The sequence below is a fragment of the Sminthopsis crassicaudata genome, chromosome 3 (genome assembly GCF_048593235.1).
Source record: "Sminthopsis crassicaudata isolate SCR6 chromosome 3, ASM4859323v1, whole genome shotgun sequence".
Classification (NCBI taxonomy): Eukaryota; Metazoa; Chordata; class Mammalia; order Dasyuromorphia; family Dasyuridae; genus Sminthopsis; species Sminthopsis crassicaudata.
This window is the reverse complement of record NC_133619.1, coordinates 252,215,581-252,228,234: the sequence shown is the minus strand read 5'-3', so window position 1 is coordinate 252,228,234 and position 12,654 is coordinate 252,215,581. Positions and strand designations below refer to the sequence as shown.

The following is a 12,654-nucleotide window of genomic DNA, read 5'->3' as shown; positions in this document are numbered from 1 at the left end:
TAAGTATTCAGATATCCCTATATAAATATTAGGGAACTGGGTAATAATTGATAGAGGGCTGTGCTTGGAATCAGAATTAAAATCTGCCCTCAGATTCATACTTGGTAGTTGTATGGCCCTGGACAAGTCATTTAACCTTTTTTTGCCTCAGTTTCATCATCTAAAAAATGACCTGGAGAGAAAATGGCAAACCTTTTCAGTAAATTTACCATGTAAATCCTCCCAAAGAGTTCACAGAGAGTCATACATGAAAAAAAAAAAAGACTAAATAACAACAAAATTAATGTTAACACAATTCTAAACCAATATTATGGGGTACACAAAAATAAGTTGAAAATTAATTTACAGAATAAAAAAAATTAGAATCCCAGAGGAAATAATGAGAAATCAACCTAGCATATCTAAAGTTATATGATAAAGTAGTGATCATTAATATGATTATTAAACTATGATTATTTTGAATTAATTAAAATACAAAAAAGTAGATCAAGCTCAAACAAGAAGATCCAATCATTATTTAATAAATCCAATAATACTAACTACAAGCAAAGAATTCCACATGATCAGCTGTGAATGACTTAGCTATTCTCAGCAATAAAATGATTCAAAACAATTCTTAGGGACTTATAATGAAAAAATGTTTTTCATCTCCAGAGAGAGAATCAATGAATATATATATATATATATATATATATATATATATATATATATATATATATATATATATATATATATATATATATATATATATATATATATATATATATATATATAATAGACATATGTCTAACCTATATCAAATTGCTTGCCTTCACAATAGGGGGGTAGGGACTTCTGGCCAAGATGGCGGAGAGGAGGCACACAGCTGCTTGAGCTTCACCTTTTCTCTCAGAATTTATTTCATGATAAGCCTCGGAATTAATGCTTGAACAGAAAAAAACTCACAAATAATTAGCAACAGAAGACATCCTTGAAATTCTCCAGAAAAAAGTTTGTTTTTACTCGGGGGAGGGGACAAAGAGACTGGGCACAGGCTGAGGGCAAGCAGGGAGATTGAAGCAGGCAGTTCACACTACTCAGACCAGAGGGGAGAGGGGTGTGATCTCTGCTGTTTTGGTGGTACAACCTTTACCCCAGTGTGGATATTCTGTCTTGGGAGCAAGCCAAGATCAGAAGAGAATTTGTAAAAACTGGGGGTAAAGAATAAAACCCCAAAAAGCTAATGTCTCTCTGGACCTGGCTACCCCCCCACACACCTGGAGTGACTCAGCACGTTAGAGGCTCAGAGCTCAGACTCAGTGCAGCCATCGCTGTCCTGTTAGTGCCTTGATGCTGTCTCCCGAAGTCTGTAGAGAAAGCCCAGTAACACCATCCAGCTCCATCCCCCCCTCCCAAAAGCAGACCAATTGTTTTCCTTATTAATTTGTTTACTTTGATTCTGCTCTGACAAAATGAACAAAAAATTTAAAAGGGCTCTTAACTATTGACAGCTTCTATATGGATAGAGAGCAGACTTCAAACTCTGAGGAGACTAAAAACAGACTGTCTCCAGAGGAATTCCCAAAGGGGAATATGATCTGCTCCTCAATACACAAAACTCTCATAGAGGAAATCAAAAAGGCTCTCACAAGAGAACTAGAAGAGAAATTGGAAAAGGAAAGGGAAGCTTGGCAAGGGAGTCTGGAGAAGTCATCCCATGCATTTAAAGACAGAGTAGATAAAGAAATCAAATCATTGAAAAACAAAATTAGTGAGTTGGAAAAGGTAAACAACTCCAAGGAAAACAGGATTAGTGAGTTGGAAAAAGAAAATAACCGTCTAAAAATAAAATGGATGAAATAGAAAAAAAAATTCCATAGAAGAAAAAAACTCACTTAAAAACTCAATTGGACAATTACAAAAAGATATGAAAAAAGTGAGTGGAAAAAAATACATCGTTGTAAATCAGAATTGAACAAGTAGAATTGAATGACTCAAGGAGAAACCAAGAAATAGTCAAGCAAAACCATAAAAATGAAACAATGGAAAAGAAAGTCAAGTACCTTATTGGGAAGACAACAGACCTGGAAAATAGATCCAGGAAAGACAATTTGAGAATAATTGGACTCCCTGAAAAATATGAGGAAAAAAAGAGCCTGGGCACTATTTTCCAGGAAATTATCAAAGAGAACTGCCCAGACATTTTAGAAACAGAGGGTAAAATGGACATTGAAAAAATTCATCAATCACTAACTGAAAGGGACCTAAAATCAAAATGCCAAGAAATATAGTGGCCAAGTTTAAGAACCATCTGACAAAGGAAAAAATATTGATTTATGGTGAAACTCCTTCCACTTCATTGAAAAGTGGGAGGGAAAAAGTGATAAGGGAAGGAGTAAGCTAAGGGGAAGGGAACACAGAAATTGTGAGGAAAAGGGATAAAATAGGGGGAGAAACTTAAAGATGGGCGAGGGATACTAAAAAGGGAGGGCTGTGAAAAGTATGTGGTGCTCACAAGTTTAATAGTGGGGAGGAGGGTAAAAGGGAAGGAAAGGAGATAAGCATACACAGGGGTTAACAGGATGGCAAGCAATATAGAATTAGTCATTCTAACCATTAATGTGAATGGAGTAAACTCCCCCATAAAGAGGAAGCAGTTAGCAGACTATATTAAAAGCCAGAATCCTACAATATGTTGTTTACAGGAAACACACCTGAAACAGGGTGATACATACAGAATAAAGGTAAAAAGTTGGAGCAGAATCTACTATGCTTCAGGTGAAGCCAAAAAAGGAGGGGTAGCCATCCTCATTTCAGGGGTAGCATAAATAATGAAGCAGTATCAATATTAACTATATACACACAAAGTGGTGCAGCATCTAAATTCTTAAAAGAGAAATTAAGAGAGCTGCAAGAAGAAATATATAGCAAAAGTATAATAGTGGGAGATCTCAACCTTGCACTCTCAAAATTAGATAAATCAAACCACAAAACAAATAAGAAAGAAGTCAAAGAGGTAAATAGAATACTAGAAAAGTTTGATATGATAGATCGTTGGAGAAAGCTAAATGGAGACAGAAAGGAGTACACTTTCTTCTCAGCAGCTCATGGAACTTATACAAAAATTGACCATATATTAGGACATAAAAACCTCAAAATCAAATGCAGTAAGGCAGAAATAGTAAATGCATCCTTTTCAGACAACAATGCAATCAAAATTACATTCAATAAAAAGCCAGGGGGAAATGGACCAAAAACAATTGGAAACTAAATAATCTCAGACTAAAGAATGATTGGGTGAAACAGCAAATCATAGACATAATTAATAACTTCACCCAAGAAAATGACAATAATGAGACTTCATAAAAAAATGTGTGGGATACAGCCAAAGTAATAATAAGGGGGAATTTTGTATATCTAGAGGCCTACTTGCATAAAATAGAGAAAGAGAAGGTCAATGAATTGGGCTTAAAATTAAAAATGCTAGAAAAGGAACAAATTAAAAACCCCTAGACAAACATGAAACTTGGAATTCTAAAAATAAAAGGAAAGACTAATAAATTGAAAGTAAAAAAACAAACAAAAAAAAAAAACTATTGAATTAATTAATAAAACTAAGAGTTGGTTCTGTGAAAAAACCAACAAAATAGATAAACCCTTAGTAAATCTGTTTAAAAAAAAGGAAAGAGGAAAATTAAATTGTTAGTCTTAAAAATGAAAAGGGAGAACTTGCCACTAATGAAGAAGAAATTAGAACAATAGTTAGGAGTTACTTTGCCCAACTTTATGAAATAAATTTGATAATTTAAATGAAATGGAAGAATACCTTCAAAAATATAGCTTGCCCAGATTAACAGAGGAAGAAGTAAATAGTGTAAATAGTCCCATTTCAGAAAAAGAAATAGAACAAGCTATTAACCAACTCCCTAAGAAAAAATCCCCAGGACCAGATGGATTTACATGTGAATTCTACCAAACATTTAAAGAACAATTAAGTTCAATGCTATAGAAACTATTTGAAAAAATAGGGATTGAAGGAGTCCTATCAAATTCTTTTTATGACACAGACATGATACTGATACCTAAACCAGGTAGGTTGAAAACAGAGAAATAAAATTATTGACCAATGTCCCTAATGAATATTGATGCTAAAATCTTAAATAAAATATTAGCAAAAAGACTACAGAATATCATCCCCAAGATAATATACTATGACCAAGTGGGATTTATACCAGATTTATACCAGAAACCAGGGCTAGTTCAATATTAGGAAAACTATTAGCATAATTGATTATATCAATAACTAAATTAACAAAACCCATATGATCATCTCAATAGATGAAGAAAAAGCATTTGATAAAATCTAATATCCATTCCTACTAAAAACATTTGAAAGTATAGGAATAAATGGACTATTCTGTAAAATAATCAGCAGAATATATTTAAAGCCGTCAGTAAACATCATATGTAATGGCGATAAACTAGAACCTCTCCCTGTAAGATCAGGAGTGAAACAAGGTTGCCCACTATCACCATTACTATTCAATATAGTACTAGAAATGCTAGCCTCGACAATAAGAGCCGAGAAAGAGATTCAAGGAATTAGAGTAGTAATGAGGAAATCAAACTATCACTCTTTGCAGATGACATGATGGTATACTTAGAGAACCCCAAAGACTCTGCTAAAAAGCTATTAGAAATAATTCAGAATTTTAGCAAAGTTGCAAGATACAAAATAAATCCACATAAATCCTCAGCATTTTTATATATCACCAACAAAACGCAACAGCAAAAGATATAAAGAAAAATTCCATTCCAAACAAATGTTGAGAGTATAAAATATTTGGGAATCCATCTACCTAAGAATAGTCAGGAATTATATGAGCAAAATTACAAAACACTTGCCACAAAAATAAAGTCAGATTTAAATAATTGGAAAGACATTCAGTGCTCTTGGATAGTCTGACCGAATATAGTAAAGATGACAATACTCCCCAAACTAATCTATTTATTTAGTGCTATGCCAATCAGACTCCCAAGAAACTATTTTAATGACCCAGAAAAAATAACAACAAAATTCATATGGAAGAATAAAAGGTTGAGAATTGCAAGGGACCTAATGAAAAAAAAGTCAGATGAAGGTGGTCTAGGTGTACCTGATCTAAAGCTATATTATATAGCAGCAGTCACCAAAACCTTTTGGTATTGGCTAAGAAATAGACCAGTCGATCAGTGGAACAGATTAGGTGCAAAGGACAAAAAAGGGTACATCCATAGCAATCTAGTCTTTGACAAACCCAAAGATCCCAAATTTAGGGATAAGAATTCATTATTTGAAAAAAACTGTTGGGAAAATTGGAAATTAGTATGGCAGAAATTAGATATGGATCCACACTTAACACCATATACCAAGATAAGATCAAAATGGGTCCATGATTTAGGCATAAAAAATGAGATCATAAATATATTAGAGGAACAGAGAATAGTCTACCTCTCAGACCTGTGGAGGAGGAAGGAATTTATGACCAGAGGAGAACTAGAGATCATTATTGATCACAAAATAGAAGATTTTGATTACATCAAACTAAAAAGTTTCTGTACAAACAATACTAATGCAAACAAGATTAGAAGGGAAGTAACAAATTTGGAAAATATTTTGACAGTTAAAAGTTCTGATAAAGGTCTCATTTCCAAAATATATAGAGAACTGACCCTAATTTATAAGAAATCAAACCATTCTCCAGTTGATAAAAGGTCAAAGGATATGAACAAACAATTCTCAAATGATGAATTTGAAATCATATCCACTCATATGAAAGAGTGTTCCAAATCACTACTGATCAGAGAAATGCAAATTAAGACAATTCTGAGATACCGCTACACACCTGTCAGATTGACTAAGATGACAGGAACAAATAATGATGAATGTTGGAGGGGATGTGGGAAAACTGGGACACTAATACATTGTTGGTGGAGTTGTGAAAGAATCCAACCATTCTGGAGAGCAATTTGGAACTATGCCCAAAAAGTTATCAAACTGTGCATACCCCTTGATCCAGCATTGCTGCTATTGGGCTTATATCCCAAAGAAATACTGAGGAGGGGAAAGGGACCTGTATGTGCCAAAATGTTTGTGGCAGCTCTTTTCATAGTGGCTAGAAACTGGAAGATAAATGGATGTCCATCAATTGGAGAATGGTTGGGTAAATTTTGGTATATGAAGGTTATGGAATATTATTGTTCTGTGAGAAATAACCAATTGGAGGAATACAGAGAGGCTTGGAGAGACTTACATCAACTAATGCTGAGTGAAATGAATAGAACCAGAAGATCGCTGTACACTTCAATGTTGTATGAAGATGTATTCTGATGGAAGTGGATATCTTCAACATAAAGAAGATCCAACTCACTTCCAGTTGATCAATGATGGACAGAAACAACTACACCCAGAGAAGGAACACTGGGAAGTGAATGTAAATTGTTAGCACTACTGTCTATCTACCCAGGTTAGTTACACCTTCAGAATGTAATACTCAACGTGCAACAAAAAAATGGGATTTACACATATATTGTATCTAGGTTATATTGTAACACATATAAAATGTGTGGGATTGTATGTCATCTAGGGGAGGGAATACAGGGAGAGAAGGGATAATTTGGAAAAATGAATACAAAGGATAATGTTATAAAAATACTCATGCATACATACTGTCAAAAAAATTTATAATTATAAAATTTAAAAAAAAGAAGTACCAAAATATGAGTAATTCAGAGAAATTTGAAAAGACAGTTTAAATAATGGCAGGTTGAGGAAAATAGAATTAAAATATATAAGTTGACCACATCAATGCAGAAGAAAATAACACTAAAGTAAAATAATCCAGATAAATGTAATGATTAATTTTTATTTTAGAAGACAGATGATAAAACATATTTCCATCCATTTGAAAGAGAGCAGGCAGAATTTGAATGCAGAATGCTGTTTATGCTTTAAGGCATTTTTGTTGTTCCTAATTATTTTTTTTTGCTTAATTATTTTACTTACAAAGATAGACTTTATAAGAGGGAAGTTACTAGAATAAGAGATTGTGGTAGAAACAAACCATAAAAAACTACATTAAAAATTTCATAGACTATTTAAAAATTCTATTTTAACTCTTTTATCTTTTATCTAACTCATATTATTTTGTAGAGTAGGAAATTATTAAAAATGATTATCAAGTAAAGACATAAAAAAGAAGGATGACATCTCCATAGATTATCAACTGCATAAAAGCAAAAATAACATCGTCATATCTATTCTGGGGATTTTATTCCCAACACTTTTTACAACAATAAAAATAAACTTGCCAGGTTAACTTGTATTGTATTAATATTATTGCAAGCAAGAGACTCTTTTGGGGTTCTGATAAAGTCAATGGAAGAGAGGCCAATTTAGAAGGTCAAGGGGCTAGCTTCTTTTGAAATCTTGAATGCTATCCTCCTCAGTAAATATCTGGGATCCTATATTATCTATGCCATGTAGGTTTACAATTATTTTGTATTTGCATAATTTGTAATTGCATAATAATTGATGTACTTGACTTGACGTAATTTTCCCAAATAAATAATGTTGTTATGGAAAGGGGATGATGGCAGGAAGAATCATGCAGCCATGAAAGAATGCCTATTGGAAATATGTCTCAGAAAGTATGGTAATTACATCCAGGATAAAAAAAAATGAAATCCATTAATAGGAAACTTGCTGATATTGACTGGACAGCTGGCATTCTAACAAAACAGAGATAGAGATCACTAAATGGGCACAGTGTGCATACAGGAACTAAGATTATTATTTTCAGTAATAAATGCTAAAATCTTCTCTGCTGCTAAAAACTTGGTGGCTCCCAGAAATTTCAGTTAGTTTTTTTTTTTTTTCTCTAGAAATCTTTTTACAATTATTTGAAATATTACACTTCAATGCTGAGAAGTGAACCAAGGACATTTTTTGATTTCTGTTATCAATGCTTCCTTAAAATAATCCTAATAATTTAGACATGAGATCAGACCAAAGAATGCACAGGCAGGCTAGCAACTAAAGAAATGCAAAATAAAACTGTTATATTATATACATTATAAACAGCAGTGATAAATAGATTAAACTTTAGTTCCTACTGACAGCTTTAAAGGTTGTATAAAGATTGGGAGGGTGCCCTAAGGGAAGGTTCCAAGATTAAAATTACCATAGGAATTGTTAGTTCTGAACCACACAAATATGTGTATTCCTCTATGGCTATCAAGGGAAGGGAGAAGGGGAGGAACCACTATTACTATTTTTAGCGACAAAATATATCAATACTACTTATAAACTGGTAGATTTTGTGACAGACCCTACATTCACAAGAGTTCAGAATTTTTCAGGGAAATAGGGAAGGAGTAAAGGGTACCGTTGATCCATAAAATGAAAGAGCACAAGTCAAATGAATATCAAGAAGTTTCAGTTCTATGTCCAATGTCTAAGGAATTTTTCTGGATATCCTTAGAATGATGGGCTGTGGGAGTAACTACAATTCTTCTCTGGCCACATCTCTAGAAGATCCTAAACAGAGAGATGTGGCTGTATTTTCACCAGATAATTGTTCAGAATTAACTGTTCTCTCAACTCAACCATTAACTCAATCAGTTAAATGTCTATTGTGTGCCAGGAACTTTACTAAGCACTAGGGATTCCAAGAAATACTAAAAGCAGTCCCAACCCTTAAGGAGTCCACGATCTAATGAAAGAGGTTACAAATAAAAAGAAAGATATGGGGATATAAAGAGAGAAAGTACTTGGCCAAGAGATATGACTAAGTCTTGCAGCCAAGTGGGAAATTATGAAGTAACTGCCCTGGTCCTCTCCTTAAACAAAAGTTCTGAGAAAAACTCTTTGATATTGACCTTCTCCAGCCAAAGATGGAGCAACTTAAGGGATTGGGGGCATTAAGGTGGTGTGAGCTTCAGAGCTGATTTTGGAAGATGAGTTTCTGGAAACATCAGTGAAATCCAGGTAAGCAGTCAGGAGAGATATATTAAAATATATAAATCTTTTTTTTTATTATATAAAGCATTGGAATTTGCTTATAGGTGAATTTAAATATTTATACATATGTCAACTCAGTTCAACTCGGAAGTTCCTGAGCAAGAAACACTTGTCTTGGCAGTGTGATGGGTGTTAATAGTTGAATCCAGAAAGAGTATCAAAATAGATAGTGGAGTTAGAACCAAATACCAGGTCTTAAAATTAGAGTGCTAAAATGATTGGCAGACCAAGTGAGAAAATTTTGAACGCTATACTTATTGGGTGAATCAGTCCTGCTTTGGATACCTTGTCAAATGTCCTGCTTCTGGCCTTTGAAGTATCACTCTTTGGTGATACTTCCTAGAGTAAATTGTTATTTAAATATTTCATATAATTTATTTATAAATGCATCTATTTTTGTTATTTTTAGAAGTTCATTTATGATTATTCAATTTCTCTTCTGAGATAAGTTTATATAACTTGTTTATTTTTTGTTCTGCCAATTTAAGCATTTTATATTTTGTAATATTCATTGTTTTCATTTAGATGATCACTTTTATTGGGAAAAATAGTTTTTAATCCTTTCCTTTATTTTTTCTTCATTGACTGTGAATTTTTTCTTCTTTTTTACTGTTGGTAATTCTTTTAAAAAGTCAAATGAACCAGTGGACTATCTTTTCCCCAAAACCACACTTCCTAAATATGTTTATTAATTTATTTTCTTTCAGTTTTATTAATTATGATTTATACTTGAATATTCAATTAAGGTTGTTTACAAGCTTTATTTTTAAAATAATTTATCTATTTTAAACATTTGAGAAAATTGAATTTTGTTCCCTTTCCGATTATCCTTCTCACAACTGAGAAGGTAAACAATATAATATCAATTATACATGTGAAAACATGCAAAATATATTTTCATATTAGCCACATCAAGCAAGAACAAACAACAAAAATGCACTGAAAACTATATTTTAATTTGTACTCAGTGCATATAAGTACTTTCTCTGGAGGTGGCTAATATTTTTCATCATGTGTTCTTTGGAATTTCCTTGGATCACTTTATTAATAGTAATAACTAAGTCTTTTACAATTGATATTGCTGTTATAATGCACATTAGTCTCTTGATTCTGCTCCTTTCATTTTGCATTAATTCATATACGTTTTTCAAAAATTTTCTTGCTTGTCACTATTGTACGGCATCACAATTATATGCCCTAACTTGTTTAGAACTCACACAGAGCAAGTGCTCACAAGGTGGTCAGAAAAAGAGATACAAGGCCATTCTCAAGGTATCTCTTAAGAACTTTAGAGTAAATTGCATAAATGGGAGACACTGGGACAGACCACCCAGCATGGCATGCCCTCATCAGAAAAGGTGTTTTGCTCTATGAGTAAATGCAAGATGTGCAAAATTAGAGATGCTACCCCCAAATTCATATGGAATATTTGTGTCCAACCTGTGGCAGAACATTCCAAGCTCATATTGGTCTGATCAGCCACAGCCAGATACAGTGCAACTCAACTTTTACATAGTGATATAATTTTGGTCCTCTTCAAGAACCGAACCCTTGCAGGGTCAAAGAGGATTTACAATTTATACCTCTTGAGGCCTGATTCCAAATCGTTCCAAATGATCTCTTTCAGGAGGTTCTTAATGGCTTTTTAAAATTTTTATTTTATCCTCTGGCATTTTCCATTGATATTTGATATTCAACATTTTCTTTATTTTTTTTTTATTTTTTGACTTTTATTGATTTTTCATGTCTTATGGAATCATTATCTTCTATTTGCCCAATTCAAATTTTTAAGAAATTGTTTTCTTCAGTAAACTTTTGTGCTTCCTTTTCAATTCTATTTTTTAAGAATTTCTTTCTTTTCCCAGTAAATTTGTGTCCTTTTACCAAGCTGTTAAATTTATTTTCATAATTCTTTTGCATCACACTCATTTTCTCTCCTCCTCATTTTTCCTCTATCACTCTATGTCTTTATATCTTCAATTTTTGTAGGACTTGTGATCAATTAATATATTAACTGGATAGGTAAAATGTTCCTCCTAATATTAATTAATTCAATTCAGTTAGCTAAATATTTATGAAGTGCCTTCCATGGCCCAGACATTGTTTGTTCTGGGAATAAACATAAAAAAAAGAGAGACATTCAATCCCTTCTCTAGAGAAGCTTACCACCCATCAGAAAAGACACCATTCCATGATGAGGGTCCGGTTCCTTTTATTTGGAATCAAGCCCACTAGTTAAAATCATTTAGTAGCTGTGTAATCCTGGGCAAGTCACTTAACCTTTGCTTGCTTTGCTTTCCTCAACTGCCAAATGAGAATAATAAGATCTATCTCCCAGGGTTGTTCTCATATCAAATGGGATGATTATATAACTCCTAGGATAATGCCTGGCATATAACAAGCATGATATAAATGTTAGTTATTGTTATTGTTACTATTATTATAATACCTAATGGTTTATACATTGTATCCTCCGCTGAAACATTAGATCCTTGAGGAGGGATTTTTGTTTTTCTTTATATCCTTAGTGCTTAGCTGTATTCTTGATAAAAGGTGGTTGCCCTATAAATGAAGCTTTCTGTAGCTGAGGTGTTAGTATGATTATCTTTTTCCTTGCTTACCCAAATCCCACAATATGACAAAGAGCACAACTCTGAGTTGAAACTATGGCTTAAAGGAAACAAAATTTTACTGAAGGTAAAAAAATAAAAACAAAAAACAAAACAAAACAAAACAAAACAACAACAACAAAAAAAAACAAACAAAAAAAACTTGAGGGAACAGAAGCTGCCCCACCTTCTTAAGCAAAGAAGGAGGAGCAGTAGAGAACAAAAGGTCAAGAAAAGAGTTTTAGTCTATCTTTACCCACCTACTCTCTGCAGTCAGAGAAGTGTAGCTATACTACAAAAAGAGAAAAATAACCTATTAAGGATTTATTTTCCTTTGTGAATTTGAATGTTTGTGCTATTTTGAATTCCAAATGCAGAGATTATATATTTTCCTCTCCTTAATATGCTGGGCAAGATCTGGTAAGACTCCTATTAATTATTTAACCTATACTTGTAGAAAATATTAAATCACTATATAAAGTTCAACATGATCTTTGATCTAGGGATAGAGTTTTCCTAATGTTTATTTATCATATTTATCATATTGACAAGTATTAAAAATTATGAACATATGCTTAACTGATGCTAAATATAATTGTTTATAATATGAAAAATTAAAATAAAACCCACTGCTTATGTTTTAAAAGTTGGTGAATCTAAACATAATACAAGTGAGAGTGTTAAAATTATAGTGAAACTAACAACAACAACAAAAATTTAAAATTAATTTCAAATGTTTCACACTTCTCTGTAATTGAATTTGTAAATGTATACATCTCCAGAGCAACTTAAATTATTTTGCTAATATTTAAACCAAGTAAAATATAAAACTCTGTATAGAAAATATATCTTTTTATCTGATCCTGCTACTGAATATATTTCAATGAAAGAAGACTAAATTTGATGGCAAACAAAAGTAAACAAATGTCATAAATCAATAGTGTTATGAACTTTAAGGTCAGCATTTACAATAACAGACATATAACAAAAACAAAGAAGTTATAT

General features: G+C 32.6%; 1 protein-coding gene across 1 annotated transcript in view; it reads left to right on the top strand.

Moving 5' to 3' along the window:
- The first annotated feature begins 11,937 nt into the window (after positions 1 to 11,937).
- Positions 11,938 to 12,654, top strand: part of LOC141559459 (lipase member I-like) — a 43,063-nt gene continuing 42,346 nt past the window's right edge. Inside the window, exon 1 of the mRNA XM_074297328.1 lies at positions 11,938 to 12,069. Coding sequence (XP_074153429.1) covers positions 12,021 to 12,069 — 49 coding nt within the window. The 5' untranslated portion in view covers positions 11,938 to 12,020. The remainder of the gene's footprint in view (positions 12,070 to 12,654) is intronic.